The 20,272-nt window shown below is 39.2% G+C and overlaps 2 protein-coding genes across 6 annotated transcripts in view; one reads left to right on the forward strand and one right to left on the reverse strand.

The window, feature by feature from the left end:
- PPTC7 (protein phosphatase targeting COQ7) overlaps positions 1-16,839 on the forward strand; it is a 39,202-nt gene extending 22,363 nt beyond the window's left edge. Inside the window, exons 2-6 of one of the 2 annotated variants that reach the window (XM_004276734.3) lie at positions 1,377-1,556; positions 6,611-6,809; positions 10,106-10,229; positions 11,763-11,892; positions 12,988-16,839. In XM_004276734.3, the coding sequence (XP_004276782.1) occupies positions 1,377-1,556; positions 6,611-6,809; positions 10,106-10,229; positions 11,763-11,892; positions 12,988-13,046 (692 nt within the window). In that variant the 3' untranslated portion in view covers positions 13,047-16,839. The remainder of the gene's footprint in view (positions 1-1,376; positions 1,557-6,610; positions 6,810-10,105; positions 10,230-11,762; positions 11,893-12,987) is intronic. The other variant, XM_033440960.2, reaches the window with a different exon arrangement.
- Positions 15,882-20,272, reverse strand: part of RAD9B (RAD9 checkpoint clamp component B) — a 34,611-nt gene continuing 30,220 nt past the window's right edge. For all 4 annotated transcript variants that reach the window (XM_033440957.2, XM_033440956.2, XM_049698457.1 and 1 more), the window contains one exon: positions 15,882-19,043. In XM_033440957.2, coding sequence (XP_033296848.1) covers positions 18,915-19,043 — 129 coding nt within the window. In that variant the 3' untranslated portion in view covers positions 15,882-18,914. The remainder of the gene's footprint in view (positions 19,044-20,272) is intronic.

Here is a 20,272-nt window from a genome sequence, read left to right on the forward strand (position 1 = left end):
ATTATATCTCAATAAAACTGGAAGAAAAAATGTAAATGTGTATGTGGGGAGGATGTTTCATGCTCAGATAGCCTTAAAAATTATAAATTCCCTAATTAATATTTTTATCATAAAATCAATACATGCTCATTATAAAAATAAAATTTTAATAATACAGAACAGTATGAAGTAAAAAGCTTAACTCTCCCATTTGTTCACGGATCTTTTATTTTGAAAACAACTATAGTTGTCATTCCAGAAAGCTTCATTTGTGGTCACTTAAAATTTTAATAATGTATATATCTGACATTTTAGTTTGAATTTCAAATAAACAACCTCACAGTTTTTGAATTTAGTAGACTGTTGAATTTAGAAATTGATTTTAATGTTGAACAACTAGCTTGGTGTTGCAAGGGATTGAATAGGAGATGGTATGGTGTTGACTTTGATGTCTAATTTTTCTTGAGCACTGGTTTCCTCTCGATAAAGGAGTCTTAGGCAGACTGTGAACTCATCAGCAGCTCTATGGACCCGTGAAAAATCTCTATACCAGTGCTGTTTAATAGAAATATAATGTGAGCCACACATGTCATTTTAAATTTCCTAATATTCACATTAATTAAAAATAAAAAGAAACAGGTCACATTAATTTTAATAATGTATTCTCTTTAGCACATTATATCCAAAATATTAGTTCAACATGTAATTAGTATAAAAATTAATGAGCTATTTTACCCTTTTTTTCATGTTAACAAGTTTTCAAAAATCCAGTGTGTGTTTTATACTTAGAGCACTTCTCAGTTTGCATCAGCCCCATTTCTAGTGCCTGCTAGCCACGTGTGGTAGTGGCTGTTATACTGGGCAGTGCGGCCCTGTACAGGATAGAGGTTGTCTCAGAGGGAGGAGGAAAGGGGGTGGGATGTATTCTTAATCTTGTTCTCTCTTTCACAGTTATTGACCAATATTTGAAGTTAAAAGTTTGCTGCTTTTGGTATTCTTAATGATGGACAGCTCTGGCTCAGTTGTATTCTCACTAGCATCAGCACTTTTTAAAAAAAATCCATTTTCATTCCTATAAAATACAACAGAGATTAATGACACAAATACTTCTGTACAAAGATGAAAATCCTGCTGAAATCGAACTCTTGGCTGAGAGGCAATGCCACCCTGTGGTAGCTCACGTGTTTATTCATCAGTATATGAAAGATCAGATTCTAAGTAGAGAATGTGGCTTAGGAGTATTAGTGTTTAATACATTAAACCTGAGCACTTTTTATTCTGAATTTCAGGGTAAATAGATGTACTAGTATGTAGTAAAATTAGTATTAGGAAAACGGGGGTAAGAGTTCCTGAGACGTTGGTAAGAATATCCTTTGAATGTAAATTTCTTTTTTTAGGGGTCGCAGATGGTGTAGGAGGATGGAGAGACTATGGAGTTGATCCGTCTCAGTTCTCAGGGACTTTAATGCGGACATGTGAACGGTTAGTAAAAGAAGGACGGTTCGTCCCAAGTAATCCCATTGGAATCCTCACCACAAGCTACTGTGAGTTGCTGCAAAATAAAGTACCTTTGCTTGGTAAGTAGATATCCTATGCGTTTTCCTCTCTAAAGAAGCCCAGGAGATGGTTAACAAAAAAACCAAGAAAATCACTTACCAGCCCAGCTCTTTTTCTGAGGCTCTTCCTATTAAGCAATTTGATGGAGAAGCTGTGGGCAACACCAGAATACATAATACTGCTTGAAATAGATACAACCACTTTGGAAAACAATTTAGAATTACAGAATAAAGTTCCACTTCTGGGTCTCTACCCTAGACTAGAGAAACTCTTGCACATCTGTGTATCAAAACATAGGTACAAGAATGTTCATAGTAACATTATTTATAATAGCAGAAAACTGGGAACAACCTAAAAGCCCATTTATAGTAGAAAAACGCATTTTGAAAAGGAACGAGTTAAGGTTGCATGCAGTACTCAGGAACATGTTGTTGAGGGAAAAGAGGACATTGCAGAATATCACCTAACAGTCTGATTCCATATATTTCAAATTCAGAAACATAAACAAGTAAAACTGTATTGTTTAGGGATTCTAAAATATGATAAAAGAAGAAAGAAAAGCAAGTGGTTGTATAATTGGGATAGTGATTCTCTCCCAGGGAGGAAAAGAGGGGATAGGTCCAGCATGTAAAACTCAGTTGATTACCTGTGAGGAGTTCAGGTTGCAAATTGGCTCCCCAGCTACTAGCAGTTAACATTTAGTCTGTGTAGATCCCTGTTAATCTTGTATTAGAAAATTTACAAATACCCAGTGTTTGTTTTCTGGTATGCTAATGGAGCATCCTTTGGCTAAGCTTCTACATTTGTTTGTTAAGTGGTTTCTTGGGAACTTACCCAAGCCTTCTAAGCAGGCTCTCAGAAAGGGTGTTATTAAGTTTCTGCTAACTGCCAGCATCTTTCTGGTTACTAGAAGGCCTCCCTCCCAATCACCATGCACATTTAAAATCAGCCCTCAATGTTCAATGTTAACAGAGATCTCCATGTTGTAGAATTTTGCCTTCAATTTAAAACCTTTGCAAGAAGGGGTACTTTTCATCATGCTACCATCTTCTGTCTTCTCTGTGCTGTGATTAACTAGCTTGTTCTCCTTCTAACTGAAGAGAAAGCTTGTCTAGAAGTTTCAATATACTGGTTTGTCTTAATTTGCTGTTTTGGGCATGCAATCTTGAGCTTGCCTGATACCGTGAAACATCCTAGATTCTATTTCATCTCTGTAAACTTGCCGTATGACTTTGGGCAAACCACTTAACCTCTGACCCCTTATTTCATATGTTAACTGGATAAATCTTTTTTATGAAAAGCAATGACTTAAAGCTTCTTGCAATACTCAGAAACATGTTGAGGGAAAAGAGAACATTGCAGGGTGCCATCTAACAAAAGAACCTGTAGACAGGGATACCAAGGGCCTGAGTCTTCTGCCAACACCACCCCACCCTGCACCCCACAGTGCATTTACTAAATTACTGTGACTTGGAATAACCTGTTAAAACCTGTAACACCTATCCTGATTTTGTACTTTGAAAGCTTTGTTTTTTGCTGTATTTCTTCCTTGTTCCTACTTTTTCCCCTATTCACCTTCATGTAACTGGGAGAGCTTAATAAAATAAATTTAAGGACATATAAGAGTTTTTCTTGCACTGAATATTATGACTACCTCTTTCTCCTAAAAAACACGTTGAAATAATCCTTCGTTACCATGTTTGACACATATACACTTCTCTCTTACCTTATCTATACATCTCTAAGGTATTTGTAACAAAAACTCAAGCATATTTTGGCAAAGACAGGCTGCTGAGTTTTACTGAACCTCAGCTATAATTGCAAGTAATAATTTTATAAGATTAGGTGATCCTTTTTTTAAAAATTCTGCCATTGCTAAAAAGCCTATAACATAATTCCAATATAAAGGGCAAGCTGATAGCTGTAACCACTTATTTCTTGAGAATTTCTAGCTGCTTTTAGATCTGGGTTGGCATCACAGGCTAATTGTTGACATATTATTTCCTCAGAAACCCTTAAGTGGATTTAGGTCTTATGAAGCCAACATATCTTAAGAATTTGAGGGGTTAATCCCAGTAAGGCTATCCCTTTCTTTCTTTGCTGCACAAAAGGCTTAGTGGTAGTTTACAGAATAAGGGCCAGGTGATAAAAATACTTCCATGTTAGCATGAGGGATTTGCTCAGGGACCTGTCTGGATTGCTCAGTCGTCAGAACATTCAACACTGTTGTTCTTAGCACTCTTTTCTTCTTTGCCAGTTTGTTCCTCTCCAAACACGTAAGAATGGTGAGCTCTTCTCCCAGTATTAGGCTACCAGGGCCTGAGCCGCTGTACGCATCAGTAATTTGAAGAGGCAGAGGAGTTTACACAGTATGAGCCCAGATGATTCTGTAAGGCTGAGCTTCCCTTCGTTGGTGCTGCTTTGCATATTAAAGCTCTGTCTGTCACTCACGAGGACCATTTTGATTCTAACGCAGTGGGTTACTGCCACAAGGGTAGCAAAATGATAGCCTGGATTTGTCAGTGAGTAATAATGAGTCAATGTGAGTCCTTCCTGCAGCACAGTTTTCAAGGCTGTGCTACTCATCTGTCATTTTATTGTTCTCAGTTAAATTAATTCCATCAGCTTTCAGAAGATCTTTTGTGTGGTGATTCTATTAATGACGTAAATGATTGGAGTTTCTGTGCGTTGAGTTAGGAAGGAAGGGTAATTGGTGATTTTAGCTCTAATATAAGCTATGGAGTAGGTTCTCTGACAGCATGGCCAGTTAGTTACAATACCCATGTTTTTCTTTTCTTTGACAATTAATAGGTAGGGACTAGATAGCTTAGCATTAAAGTGTCAAGTTTATACACATGCATATACTGTAGATAACAAGGAAACAGAATTTCTGAACATTACAGTGACACAAATGATTATATTTAAGTGTTTTTAAATTAAGTTACACATTTTCACTAAGGAAAAATTAATAACAAAAATTAAATTACCTATAATCCACTAAGAAAACTGTTAATTTTTTAGTGATTATACTCCCTGACTTTTTTTCTTTGCCCATAGAATAATAACAACAGGAATTGAATCTACTGTGTGCTCACAATAGCTTCAGTGAGGTAGATTTGTAGGCATTTTTGTTCCTCATTTTGTTAGGAAGAAACTGAGGCCTAGAGAGAATAAGTGGTTTGCCCACGGTCATGTCATGTGGCTAGAAAATCATAGAGCACTGGGATTTAACACAGCTGGTTCCACAACCTGTTTATTTTGTTTCTTTTTGCCTTTTTTTTTTTTTTTTTAATGCGGTACACGGGCCTCTCACTGTTGTGGCCTCTCCCGTTGCGGAGCACAGGCTCCGGACGTGCAGGCTCAGCGGCCATGGCTCATGGGCCCATGGCCGCTGAGCTGAGATTCCCACGGCATGTGGGAATCTTCCCGGACCGGGGCACGAATCCGTGTCCCCTGCATCGGCAGGTGGACTCTCAACCACTGCGCCACCAGGGAAGCCCAATTTTATTATTTTAAATTTATTTATTTAATTTATTTATTTTTGGCTGCATTGGGTCTTCGTTGCTGCACACGGGCTTTCTCTAGTTGCGGCGAGCGGGGGCTACTCTTCGTTGTGGTGTGCGGGCTTCTCTTGTTGTGGAGCGTGGGCTCTAGGCACGCGGGTTTCAGTAGTTGTGGCAGGCAGTCTCAGTAATTGTGGCTCACAGGCTGTAGAGCGCAGGCTCAGTAGTTGTGGTGCACGGGCTTAGTTACTCCGCGGCATGTGGGATCTTCCCGGACCAGGGCTTTAACCCGTGTCCCCTGCATTGGCAGGCGGATTCTTAACCACCGTGCCACGAGGGAGGTCCCCAGTCCCTTAATTTTAGATGTTGAGGTTGTTACCAGTTCTTTGTGATCTTATGCAGTGTTTTTGTACTTAAGTCTTGTTTGCATCTCTAATTATTTTCTTATGATAAATCCTCACAGTAGAATTGCTAGATCAAAGGATATGCACATATTTCAGGGCAATATTGTCCTTTAGAAAGGTTATTTAGTTCTACTCTCTTACCACTGTGAAATGAGAGTGACCATGTTTCCTACACTAGTGCAGTGATCATTTTTTAGAAATATATTTACAGACCATTTACATTTATTTCTTGGTAAACTGCTCATTTTTCTATTTTGCCATTTTTCTGGCAAAATAGTCACTTGTTTCACTTAAATTATCTTTCATTTTCAGATATATTTCTCTCACACAATTTTAGTGGCTATCAAATAGCTAACACATTATTTTCTTATGATAAATCCTCACAGTGGAATTGCTAGATCAAAGGATATGCACATATTTCAGGGCATAGGTTGAAATTTTAGCACTTGAAAGCACTTTCACTAATGGTACTATCAGCCTCAGTGTGGGGAAGGTCATGTGAGCTGTGTGCTGCAAAGGTACATAGAAGCTTCTGCTTGGAATGTGGTCTCTTCTCTCTGAACAGGTAGTCTCTGTAAAGTGAACAGGTTGATTCCACAAGCTACCTGGGAAAATTGGTCTTGTTACTTCATAGTGAGTCAGTCTTCAGTAAAAGTTCTTCATGACCTCAGCAGATGGAAATTCTGTTTAAAATTGTAGTTATGTGCCTTGTCTTAAATGTTAGTGAATTTCACAGAGAAGGCTTTCTGCCTATGACTAATGAGAAATGTCATGGAAACGTAACATGCTCCTTCTGGCATTTTAAGTATTAAAACTTAATATCTCAACAACATCCTTTTGAGCATTTGAGATAGATTATAGCACTATTGAAATAATGTGGTTAAATACCAGCCATTTTTATTGTTTCCTATCTCTGCAAGTGGAAGAATCCAAGTCATCACTGGCCCACTTAACTATGCATAGTATAAATCCCGTTTTCTTTCCCCGTCATGTTGGTCCTCATCAGGTTACTACGGACATTGATATGGAGCCATAACTAAGAAAGGTCCTGTTTAGGCAAAGGAGATTCAAATTATGGCATGTTGCTCTTTGGGGCGATATGATAAAAATGTGTATGCAGAGACAGCCTAGAAAGAGAAAATAAATGGAGATCATTTTTGTTTCTAGGTAGCAGTACTGCCTGCATCGTGGTGCTGGACAGAACTAGCCACCGCTTGCACACAGCAAACCTGGGCGACTCAGGCTTTCTGGTTGTCAGAGGTGGTGAAGTTGTGCACCGATCAGATGAACAGCAGCATTACTTCAACACTCCGTTCCAGCTCTCAATCGCACCCCCTGAAGCCGAGGGAGTCGTCTTGAGTGACAGGTAATCTCCCCATTCTCACCAACAGGTTCCTTCCCATTCCCATTAACTACAGTGTTGGAGATAGGCATTTTCCATTCTCATGTGAGAAAAGAAGGCACACTGAGGACCTTTTAGTCTGACATCGAAAGATACTGTGCTTGAACTTGATATTTCAGCCAAGTTGAATTCTGATAAACACCTGATAATTTGACAAGACTATGAAAATACTATTTCAGGCTTACAGAATATCAGTTTTTCATACCAAGACCACATGGTACATACAGTTGTATTTGTTAAATTGTGCTGGAGAAATGAGTCATTGTTTGTCTGTGCCATTGCCTATACAAGATTTTGCATACGTTATTGGGGAAAAATGCAAACAGACATCTGCTTTATTTATCAGAATAACTTCCTGATTCTCGGGGCCTCCTATAATATGCATCAAATAGAACTTGCAGTCCCTGCAAAACTTGTCAGGCAAAGTTAACTTTCAGGAAATGGACTCAGAGGTGGTCTGATGGTGCTCTTGATGTGTTCTGTTCTTTTTTTCTTCTGATACCTTCTCTCAGTTCATTTTTAAATTGTCAAGAACTTTCCAGGAAAATCAGGACTTTTTTGAATCAACTTTTACAGTTTATCTTTTCTAAGATCAGAGTACAGAGTAACACTAAAACAGTCTCAGATTTCACTGCCTTTAACAGCCTTACAGGGCTTGACACAAACATTGTTGGCAATTCATAAATGTGGTTAAATGGGTAATGAACCTTTTGTAAAAGTAGAAGCATTCTAGCAAGTGCCTATTGTCTCTACTTAATAGTTCTTATTGGGCCAAATCTTAAGTCCAAACTAAGATAAAATGATGATTACTGCCATCTTTTAAACTGGAATGAGCATACTGTATAATTAAGTACAGTATTACCCATCTGAAGTCTATTGCTGACTCCTAGAGAGAGGGAAGCAGTTTTTTACTTTCAGATTAAGGCAGATTACCATAATCGGAAGAAAATTTGATTATAGACCCTTCTTCAGTTGGCTGTAATGCACATCAATATTAGCCCTGTTGGAGTGGGGAGAACTCAGAACCCCAAGGCGTTCGTAGATGTCAAGTTCAGCTAACAGTTTTTGGAGAACAGTGCTTTGATTTTCCTTTACTTGATCCTTGTTGTTTTGGCTTCTGAGTGCTAGAGCGGCCCTGCTGTACCTCATACGCTATCTTTGGGACAGTCTGGTCAGGACAGCACTTGGCCTGGCCTGCCAGTGAGGTGGAGGTTGCTTCCCCTGGAGCCCAGAGGCAGCATGCTAGCATGTGATTTCAGCTCGTGTTTCAGTGCAGTAAAAAGTTTCCAGCAGCACAGTATGTTCAATCAAAATGGGCAAAACTGCAGCTGGCGGAACACCAAGCTCATGGGTGGGAGTGTTGGGAGAAGAGGACGATCTGTCCAATGGCAGCGAGTCTCTCACAGACAGAATAGCAAAGGACACTCCTGGGGAAAGAAAAACCTCAGCATAAAATAGAACTTCCGTGCCAACCTGGTCATTAATCTAAACTTCTAAAATCTGATTAGTTTCCAAAGACTGAGCAAATGTGAAATGTCTTGTATTGTTTCTCTTTATTCCACGGAAGAAATCGACCTGGTTTCTACCAGTTTTACAGTCTTTTTAAAATTTTCTTATTTTTTGGTCTTTTTTGTTTCCCAGCTGCATGTTATCTCCTTAGTTATTAGTCCCTCTTATCTATAAAATATTGTTTTAAGCTTAACTTACAGATTTCCTTTAGTAGCTGTTCTTACAAAATGTTTACTGTATAACTGTGTAAGCGAAAGCTAATTTGTTCCTTGCCAAAAGCCCGTCACAGAACTTCTAGATGTGCTGCTGCTTTCCTCAGTCAAGAGAAGACAAACTAGAAATTTCCTCAATGGGCTTTGCGTAAATCCCCAGCAGGCATGGGTGGGCTGTTTGTTTTTATGTTTTCTTTTTGCAAATTTTATAACATGTCACTTACACAAGTTTTTTCTTTGTTTTTTTTTGTTTTTAATCAAGCTTAGGGTGCTTTGGTTCTGCCTCCATATTCTGGGTCAGTGTATGAATTTTTTTCCTGGCTCTTGTTCCCTAATTACAGGTGAAGGTAGATTATCAGATATCTCACCTTTTCCTCACCTTGGAGGCTTGGAAGCAGTGGAGCTGGCCTTTGGAAATGGCTGAGAACCAGCCTCTGAGGGGACCATTAACTCTTTGAATATATTTTCTCTTCTTCCCACCTGTGGTTCCCCCCACCCCCCATTCTTATATCTGTTTTCTTATATCTTTTTAAAAGTTTTACACAAAAACATGTAGTGAAAAATCAAGCTTCTGTCCCTACCCCATCCACACATTCTGTCCTCAGAGGCAGCCACTGCCAGATGTATTCTCTGCATATAGAAGCGTCTCTCTCTCTCTCTCTCTCTCTCTCTCTCTCTCTCTCTCTCTCTCTCTCTCTCTCTCTCTCTCTCTCTCTCACACACACACACACACACACACACACACACACACACACACACACACAAAGTACCTTCTTCTCTTCATTAACAATATAGTAATGAGTTTTTCCCCAGTTTGGAGGGTCAGTTACTTTGTTTCTTCCATTCATTAGATATTACTTGAAGACCTACTGTGTGCCAGGCACACTAATAAATAAGTAACCTATACATGATGAGCACTTTGTAAACCCTGGGAGACACACAGTCCTTACTCTACCAGAGTAAGTATGACTTAGTAATACTAATTTGGTATTACTAGTAATATACTAGTAATTACTAGTATTATAGTAAGAAATACCATTGCAGGTATTTCATATGAATTAATTCTTATAGGATTTGCATGCTCTCCTCCATAGTGCTCAGTTATTCCACTATAACACAGCCTCCTGAGAGCCAAATTCAAGCCTGCAGGGAAACTGATGAGTGGAAAGTGAATAAGAGAGGATGGAATTTGGCTCTAAAGAATTAGGAAACAAAGACTCATTTCCACCAGGATTTTAGAGGCATTTTAGTGTCTGACTCAGAAAAGAACCCTTCCGCCTTTTAAACCACATGAGACTAATCATCAAACTCAGTTTTACTTGATAGTTTTAGTTAAGCTTTTGAAATATTTGTATCAGTTTTCAGTTAATTTTTTTCAAGGTTAGAAATTTCAGAATGGTGGTTTTTATTATTGACTGCTACTATATATTAGTTTTCCTTAAAGCCTCATTACATTGTAGCATCATTCCCATTGCAAACTTTTAACAGTTATCTCTAAAAGGCTCTGTTAACTTTGTCCCTACGCTGTCCTTGTCACAGCCCAGATGCCGCTGATAGCACATCTTTTGATGTCCAGTTAGGAGACATTATCCTGACGGCGACAGATGGACTCTTTGACAACATGCCTGATTATATGATCCTTCAGGAGCTAAAAAAGTTAAAGGTAATTAATTCAAAGGTTGGCCTTTGGAAACAGTGACCCTCTCTGGGCAGCTGATTTTTATTAATTCAATTGCATTATCTCTTTTTGTAGTTTTGGAAAGGACTATTTTGTGAATTTAGGAAAATAAAAATGGTTCTAATCTTTGAAACAGTTGTAGATAGAAATACTCACAGTTGGAGAACTTGAAGGGAAAAGAGGCTTCTCATCCAAGCCTTTATTTAGCAGGGTGGTAAAGGTAGGAAAGGTCCAGATGGGCCAGTTCTTGTTTGTGTTTTTAATGGTATTTTAATGGTGTTAGTTGCTGGTTGTCTTTTTCACTTTTTATTCTCCTAGCAAACTCAGCAGGTGTTCAGGCTGGGAAAGATAGGAAATCATCATACCAGAGCCAGCCAAGGCAGCAGCCAAGGGCAGCAGGCAGCTGGGGGCCTAGATGTGATCTGAGCTGTCATCAGTAAAGAAACTGTTCAGATTTGGCCCATACAGAGAGTGGAAGGAAGTGAAAACCAGTCTGCATATTCTCCTGGCTTTGTAAAGTACTGACTCTGGGGAAAATTAGTCTTTTCTCATGTTTTTACCACTAACCAGTATGACTTTGAGTAAGTTTCTAAACTTTTTAAGCAGTATTTTCCTCACCTGTAAAATGGTGGAGTGGTACAAAAGGCCTGTTTTGTAGGGTTTTGGTAAGGATAAACCAAGACCATGCATTAGAAACCCTTAGCACTACGCCTTGTCTGTGGGGCCTAGTAAAGGTCAGGCGCTTACACGTGCTGGCACTGTGCTCTGTGTGGTAACAGAATGACAAGCAGAAATGACACATTCCCTGCCCTTATGGAGCTTACATTCTAGTGGAGGAAGACAGATAATACAGAGAAAGAAAGAATAGCTATAATGGTGGTGGTAAATAAGAAGAAGAAAAATAAAGCAAGGTGAAGGAATACAGAATAGAGAGGGATTTTCAGTAGGGCAACTGGCAGCCCTTACTTGGAGAGCACACTGTGCTTGGCCAGGGGGGCATTCCCAAGCAAGGAAGCTTTTGAGGTCATCCCGAAGTGCTATCAAAATCCGCCCTTTCAACCCCATCCCATTTTAGCAAGAATGCCTTAAGAATTTCAAGTGGGAAAAAAAAAACAAATATGAAAATTCAAGGGACTTCCCTGGTGGTCCAGTGGTTAAGACTCCACGCTTCCACCGCACGGGGTGTGGGTTTGATCCCTGGTCAGGGAACCAAGATCCCACATGCCGCATGGCGCGGCCAAAAAAAAAAGAAAGAAAATTCAAACTTCAGGACCCAAGTCCATGCAAAGGACTTTCTAATTGACATCTTTATGCAGGCAGCACTGGTGATCTCATTCATTTTAGTTGAGGTATAATGTTTCATTGTCTTCTCTAACTGGAATAAAACTTAAGTGGTGGAAACTATGATTCGATAAATGTTACTGTCTTAAAAAGCGATGCTTGCAAGTGATGTTTACTGTGTGCAGAAATCATGTGAGGCATTATGGTAAAAATAACTCCCTCATGTTTTCATATTAGAATTCAAATTATGAGAGTATACAACAGACGGCAAGAAGCATTGCTGAGCAAGCTCATGAGCTGGCCTATGACCCAAATTATATGTCACCTTTTGCACAGTTTGCATGTGACAATGGATTGAATGTGAGAGGTAAGCATTCCTTAGGAAGGTCATAGGGACTAACTGGGGACATAGAGGATGGGAGCATTCTGGGCTGTGGGTGAGGCAAACTACAGCACTGGGGTGAGACTGCTGAGGTGCCCTCTCCCAGCTGTGAGCCCGTGGGAGCAAGGTCAGCAGGCTGTAACACTGAAGGACAGAGCAAGTGCATGTCATCATGTGTTCCCCACAGAGGTGCCCTTCAGAACTGAATTTAACTGGCTGCAGAGGCAGGTGGAACCTGAAGCCCTTTATTGCTGCCACTGCACTGCTTGGACCTGAGCCCCAAAAGCCTCCGAGCTCTGCCTGGACATTCCTAACAGTTTAAACATTCTGCCCTTCATGAGTCTGACATTTCACTTCTCCCTTCCTCTGGCTTTGTGGGACTCATTGACAGTATTTGCCTGCCAAATTGCCATGGCAGGTTTTGAAGATGGAAGTAATGTTAGACTGTCCTTGCCTAAAGAGTCTTCCTATCTACTGAGCGATATGTAACTTTGGGAGCAGGCCAAGTAGCTCAGTCTTGGAGCTCAGATGACATGTTGGTACTAGCATATCAGAACTAGCAGAGTTGGTCAGTTTCTTGCTGGTAGAATCTTATGATATGTAAAGCATTTCTTAGTTGTCCAGGAAATATTCAAATAGAAAAAAGCACATGCCATAGCTGATTGCCAGATTAGAATACAAGACTATTACTAGTTTCAAAACATTGGATATGTTTGTCCAAATTAGGATTGTGGGTATAACATGTAACTTTCTTGTCAGGCAGAATTAATCTTAGCCACATTTTGTCTTTATTATGATTGCTATAAACAGAGGATGTGGTGGTGGCCATTTTAACAGAGCTGTTGTAAAGGAGCAGGGAAGGTTTTTTTTTAAAAGCTTCAATTAAATTACATGTAATTTCTTGGTGCGTTTTAACTATTTATCAAATGGTTTTTTTCCTTTTTTCTGCCAGAGTATATTGACAAACCAAACCTGCCTGAAATACCAGTATTTGTTTCCTAGTACTTATTTATTTAGGCTTACATTTTTTATTGACTTTTCCTTTTAAAATATATAAATACGTTTTCATTTTCATTTTAGGTGGAAAGCCAGATGACATCACTGTCCTTCTCTCAATAGTGGCTGAGTATACAGACTGACTCACCTAGGTGTCAACTCCTGCCTCTCCTTTCATCATCCCAAATTCTCCCCTACCGTGTGTGCTGATCCTGCTGGCAGGACCATGTTTCTTTGCTACTGATCTCAGTGGCCAGTGATGTAAGCCTTTTGCCTGTCTTTTTGAGACCCCATTGAGATCTTTGTTGAGAACCACTACTGTCATTCACTAGCTCATATCTGCCAGCAACATTTGAAGAGAATCAAGATTTGAAGATTGGCCTTCACTTCACATTGTCCCTTCCATGATGGGATGGAGGTTTTCAAAGCCAAAATGTCTATTACTTTTCAAAAACAGTTGAAGTATTGAAAATGAGTAATATTGGTAAAGTGAATTCAAAATTAGAATGTGTTAAAGGGATTTTAAAAGTCTAACACAAATTGTATGTTATGGTACATCTACTAGAAACATACATTATATATTATCAAAAGATATGTTACACGTGTACTATACAGTCTGTGTTATGATTGGGTGTGGCTTTATGTTTTCATTATAAACTCCTATTTTTCAGGGGCTTATAATCTTGCTCTAAAACATTGTTCTGGATTACAAAATCTTGATCCGGGGAGCTTTTTTTTGGTTACAAGTTGGAAGAAAAATTCAGTTTAGTTCTATGTATGCAAATGTTTCATGGTTTTTAAAAGATGATTAATTGTGCTCCTGTGATGAAAGTTTCAGCAGTTTATTGGTTACTGCATATCACAGGCTGGTGGCCTGATCTGCAGGGGGGTTTGGGGAAACTCCTTACCAAAAATTTTTAATGGAAATATTATTCAAGGTTATAAATTCCTCAAAGCCTACAAATTTAATGTTACAGCTGAAATTCCTCCCAGCTGTCTGATATGATGCCCCTGTGTGGGAGCTTTAGGCCCATAGGCCTGATGGGTTGAGAATGGAACAGCTCTAACTTTGAATTTTGTTGGCCTTTGATGGTCACGCTATGCCCCTTTTCTCACTCTCAGACCTGTTGTTAGTAGCCTTGCTTTCTATAGAGCATGTACCAAATTCAGGGAGTCCATGTGGAAAGAACACTGTGGGCAGTGGCACAAGAGTCCATGAGGAAAACTCCTAGTGATGATATGACATTTGCATTTGCCCTACACAGAAATTTAGGGGTTTCTGAATCAAGCTTAATGTTTACAGTTTCCGAATAGCCATCTTGCAGTGTATAGTTTCCTTATAAAATTACCCCACATTCAGTTTTTCCATTGTCTGCAAATTCAAACTTATTTTTAAGGTTTGTGTACAAGTCGACTGCTGTAAAGATATATATTTTTGGGTCAGTTTTTTTCCTTCATTAACTTCGTGGTAGAAAAATATATATACTTAGAAATCCTTAAATTAAAGCCATGTTTTATATATGTCAGGTAACATTGGTGTATAGATGAGAATGCAATTAAACCTAATGAGAATCTACTTGAGAATATAGAAAGTCTCTTTCTCTAAAGGAGATACTTACTCCCTGGTTTATTGCATTAAAACTTATGTTTGAGGTTACCTCAACTTGTTTTAAAAGATTTTGTTTTGTGAATTTGTACTGTATATTTGAGTAACTGTCAAGCTTTTGTTTTATTTAAAAATGTTTAACATGTACCATGTACATGTCATTACTATATTTCAATGCATCATGCTTGTAACAGGCATTTCATTTATAAGAAGAATGAGTTATTCATTTGTAAGCCGTTCAGTAATTTATCTACTATTCCTAAATTGGCATAATGTTAGATATCTATTTTGAATCACCTTTAATTACATGTCAGAATGCCTTAACTACCCTAACTTGACAAAACAGAATTCTTTGGTAGAGGAGATGGGGGGTGGGGTGGGGGGTGGAGAGAGACTCTGTTTAAATAATGAGAATCCATCGTGCTGTGATAAAACACAGAAGCGTGAGTGGCAAGTGGCGGGGTATTTATTTTGCACAAACTATTTGCAGTCTCTGTGTATTTAAAAAGTAAAGAAAGTTGCATCCAGAAGGGTTTTGTTGGAAGGAATACATTTACACTTGGGCTGACAACTTCAGTTCTTTTGTTGGGTTTTTAATTATTTCTGGTCAGAGGTATGGAGCCTTATGATCTGGATATATTTTGTATTAATTTTCCAATGCATACATTTAATTCCAGGTAAGAGCAGTGCTGGTCACGTCACTGGCTTTCTCTGCACTCATCTAAACCCATCAAACACAGTCTTCATAAAGGTAGATTGATGGTGGTGTTTTACACAACTCATTTAATCAACTTAGTCTTTTTTGAGAAATGAGCGTTAGAAATTGACAATGTGTTTGTTCCAGGGATGTTGAAAATAGTGGGACAAGAATTGAGTTTCACAGGGGAACTGACTTTGGACCTGGCCTGTAGATTTGGGATACAAAATATTTTCTCTTTTTTTCCCCTGCCCTTTTTGTGTTATGCACTTAATTTTATGACTGTGGGGGTCTGTTGGAGTGCTGCTTAACAAGTAACTTTCCTTCCACTGTCAGTGGTCAGAGGCTGTGTAGTACCCATACTGGAATTTTCCATGTCACAGGACCCAAGTCTTTGTGGGGTATGCCTGAGATATACCACTTGGTGGGTCTAATTCTGAACTTGATGTGTTAATTGTATTTTAAATCAAGCAGTATAAACACACATATTGATACATTTGCCTCACGTAGTGGACTTTTATAACAAAAGAGAATTTGGATTTCTAATTTACAAATGGCAAATTATTTATCCCTCTCTGGATGCACCAAAGACCAGTAAAGTTTATAGCTTTTCCATCTATATTTATAAAGCAATACTGTATTATAAAAATCAATATTTTTATCACATGCTTGAAATTTTTATTTTGTTCTGTTTTAAAGTGTGCACTCTAAACATATCAGAACCTTATTTCTTCCTGTGAACTTAAGCTGCCTGCGCACAAAAAAGAATTCACCGAATGGATACACAGTAGAGTCCATAGGCTCCTAAAAACTGAAAGAAGAAATGAGGTGGGGAAAACAAGTTACTTGTCCTGAATTACTGTACTGGCTTGACATGGTTGATGGGTACTAAATCACAAAAGAATCCATTCCAGGTGTGCATGTCTGGGAGTTGGGCTGTAACTAGATTAGAAACTAGATTTCGAGCTTTGCATGATGGGCGAGTGTCTTATCACATCGGTTGCATTCGTTCTGGATAGAATAGTAGCCTTCAGTACCGCCTTCAGTACCACCAACATACCACATCATGTAACAAGGCAGTAATTGTGGGAATTCACTGAGTCAGTTTTGAGCGTTTTGGAGATTGTAAACAAGATAGGCTAGAACTGTAAATGTTTGTACTTCTGATTAAGTTCATGGTTCCTTGTCACCTTATACCAGCTATCTTTGGTAGAAGCTACAGCATCCAATTTTCCTGGAAACCATCACATTTTTGCATTTAACAAATTTTACAACATCAAAAAACCAAAATCTGCTTATAAAACAAAATGTGAAGCAGAAAACATTTGGATTCTATTGTTTAAAAAAATTAAATTCTTTGCAAAATTGAAGTTCAACTAAAAATCGACAGTGTCCATGTCAAAATTTTAACTGTAAGCAGGTAGTTTGTGGCAAAGATGGCTAAATAATGAAGCAAGTCTGAATTTGTGTATACTAATGAGCTGCTTTTTTCTGTTGAGACTATCATTATTTGTCTTACCCAAGAGGCAGTGACCTGAATTGGATGTCTGAAGTATAACTTATGCAGGAATAGTTCTGTAAATACATTTAAATAAACTGTAAAGATATTTAATAAATATAGTATTTATACTAATCTGTGTACTCCTTTTAATTTGAGTAGTAACAAAATAAGACACTGGCCCTTGACATTGATTTTGTTGGTCCCTATCAGGTCCTCATTTCCAAGCCTCTTAGTCTAGCAGTGACTCCATACTTTGTAGCTATCATTTCTGCCTTTTACTAGTTTATTCACTAAGGCTCTTTTTCACCAGCTCATTTACTACATCAGTTTAGCTTCCTCAAAAATTCGTCAAACTGGATTAATAATTGAATGTAACATATAGATGATTTCCCAGCTGAGAAGCCTTTTGCATCTTCTAAATGGTATGTGAAGTCAAACAAAAATCTGGTGTCATTTAAATTTAGCATTCTGTATCCAAATTCTAAAATCCAAACTATATACAATTTGACAGTGTAAGTGTCTTTTACAGACCAGTGCTGCATCTAGGTGATTACTGATGATGATGATGCCTTCACAGCCAAAACTGCCCTGGCCCATTTCAATGAGCGAACCAGAAACTTCATCCTCAGCAGGGAGACCTACAGTTACTCTCGGGTATAAATGTTCTCCGTGTAGTCATCTGCATTTATTAGGAATATGTGAAATTCAGTGTTAGTCATCAGTGTAAGCAAAAGATACATAAATCTTTAGCCTGCAACGTGAAATTATGTGGGCATTGCCAGTTTCCAAAAAAAGCTTGATGAAAGCCCAGTTTCATTCACTGAGGAACATTTTGGGATGAACTTGAGTTTTTATTAGGTTATTGTGGGTAGCTATGGCTCATTACCAAGCTACAAGAGCCAAACTCATTCTGGTTTTAGTTTGAACTCTGTTCACAGTTCTAAAGTTTACTAATCCACTCAGCCACCTTTGTCTTATTAATTCCTCACAAAATCTAAAGCACAATTGCTTGCCAATTAACATTTCCTTGTGATTTGATGGTTTCACAGGCTTAACAATTAAGGTGTTACAAAAGTCTAGTTTGTCAGGTTATAATTGACTCTAAACAGGTTTGGGAGAGGGAGAGGCACACATCATAAGATGTTATATAACAATATTTCTGTGCCAGATTTTTTATTCTGTGCAGGTAAGAAGCTAATTCTTAAAGAGGCAAAGAACAGAGACATTCATCTTCCATCTCATTCCCCTCCAAACCCAGGCTTTCTTGGCAGTGGAGGCTGCTGTTCTATATCAGATAATACAGAAATAATTTTTTGGCATCACTTCTTTTCTGCATCACACTGCAAAATTTTAAAGTCATATATTTTTACTTAAAATCTTAACAAAATATAGCAAGCAATAGACCAAAAATGTTATGGTATTACATGCATAACTTTTTACTATGTCTGAAAGCACCAAAACTCAAATGTTTGCAATCAAACACAGAAGATACCTGAACTCTACAAGCCATATTGATGCACTCAAAATGGCTGCTAAAGAAAGTTTAAATACCTTTATAAAACTGGTAAAGAAAATGCTAAAAACTCTAGTGTGAATGTGCGCTGAATTGAAGAATTCTTTTTTATTTTTTAAAATTTTATTTATTTGGCTGTGTTGGGTTTTCATTGCTCCACGCATGCTTTCTCTAGTTGCGGTGAGCAGGGGCTACTCTTCGTTGTGGTGCACGGGCTTCTCATTGCGGTGGCTTCTCTTGTTGCGGAGCATGGCACGCAGGCTTCAGTAGTTGTGACTCATGGGCTCTAGAGTGCAGGCTCAGTAGTTGCGGCACACGGGCTTAGTTGCTCCACAGCATGTGGGATCTTCCCAGACCAGGGCTTGAACCCATGTCCCCTGCATTGACAGGCGGACTCTCAACCACTGCACCACCAGGGAAGTCCCTGAATTGAAGAATTCTAATGAGCTTTTTCCCTGCACAGAAAACTCTTCTCCCTCCCAAGAAGTATAATGGATTTAAAGCAAATTACATTTACTTGACAAGCAGCTATTTCTAGATATGGTTGTTGTATAAGAAGATGTTTAGAAAACTAGCAGCCCATTATCCATTTCAAGGAAGTCCAAGACAATATCTTCATAGGCTTAAGTGTGAAAATGTGTTTGAGGTGCAAGTGAGCCAGTAAATGGGTAGGGGGCCAGCTCAGCCATCATTGTTAGAATGTGGAAAAACTGCCATTATTCACGTCCTCTTCACTGTCACTTGCTGTTGCCAGACTGTGGAAAGGGTGGTTGAAGTGTTCTTGTTGGTCAGAAGAAACTGCTCCAAAGAACATGCGAGAAAACTGGAGGGGAAAAAAGTAACTGTACTGTTTATTCAAAGCAAGTTAGCGCTCATCAAATACCCCTTTTCAGAAGCTCAGCCAAGGTGGTCTCCCTAACTTTAATAGTGATGGTTCATGAAATACCCAAAACCTTCTTGAGTGGCCCAAAACATCCTAAAATAAAACCCTTCCCTGGACTCCAAATGCACACAGTGTGGAATCAGTGGTCTGCTTCTGACTACCCTGCCCGAACCATTGAAACTAACACCAGGGACTTCCCTGGTGGTCCAGTGGCTAGGACTCCACGCTCCCAGTGTAGGAGGCCCAGGTTCAATCCCTGGTCGGGGAACTGGGTCCCACATGCAGCAAATGCAACTAAAGATCTCGCATCCCGCAACTAAGACCCGGCACAGCCAAATTAGTTAATTAATTAATTTTAAAAAGAAAGAAAGAAACTAACACTAAGGCTGTGGGAGACAGAGATAGAGGGAGACACTGTAGGCCATCCTGCTCGACTCCATCCATCTTCTCCCCTTTCCCTCCTACTGCGACAGAAGCAGCTACTCCTGACTAGAGCCAGTCCTTCTCTCCCTGTCTCTGACTCCCAGCCCCTCCCATGCCTCTCCTCTACTGGATAAGAATGTCAGCATTTTAAAATAATCAAATGTCTCTCATTAAAATATATAAATAGCCTCATTCCCTTCCTCCCTCCATCCTTACCTCTGCTGTAGAGTTGTCTACACTTGCTTTCTCCATTTTCTCATTCTCCTATTCTTCCGTCCTATCTAAAAAAGCTCCTGACCCTCACACAGAAGCACTTCTCAAGATGGTCACCAAAAATTGCCAGATCCTTAAGCCAATGACCATTTTCAGTCTCCATCCCACTTGATAGTCACTCTGACACTTTCTTCTCAAACCTTCCTCATGCTGCATTCTCCTGGTTGCTCTCAGACTTTTCAGCTGGCTTGCCCTCTTCTACCCAGCCTTTGAATCAGGGTTTCTCAGCCGTAACACTACTGACATTTGAGGCCTGGTGCTTCTTTGTTGTGAGGGCTGTCCTGCTCATGGGAGGGTGTTGAGCAGCATCCCTTGCCTCTGCCCACTAGATGCCAGTAGCACCCTCCTTCCTGAATTGTGACATCCAGAATTGTCTCCAGACATTGCCCAACGTCCCCTGGCCCTGGTTAAGAACCACTGCTTTAAATGATGGCAGTATTCTCCCCTGCACCCTCTCCCTAGGAACTTTCTTT

This window comes from Orcinus orca, chromosome 15, assembly GCF_937001465.1.
Source record: "Orcinus orca chromosome 15, mOrcOrc1.1, whole genome shotgun sequence".
Taxonomy (NCBI): domain Eukaryota; kingdom Metazoa; phylum Chordata; class Mammalia; order Artiodactyla; family Delphinidae; genus Orcinus; species Orcinus orca.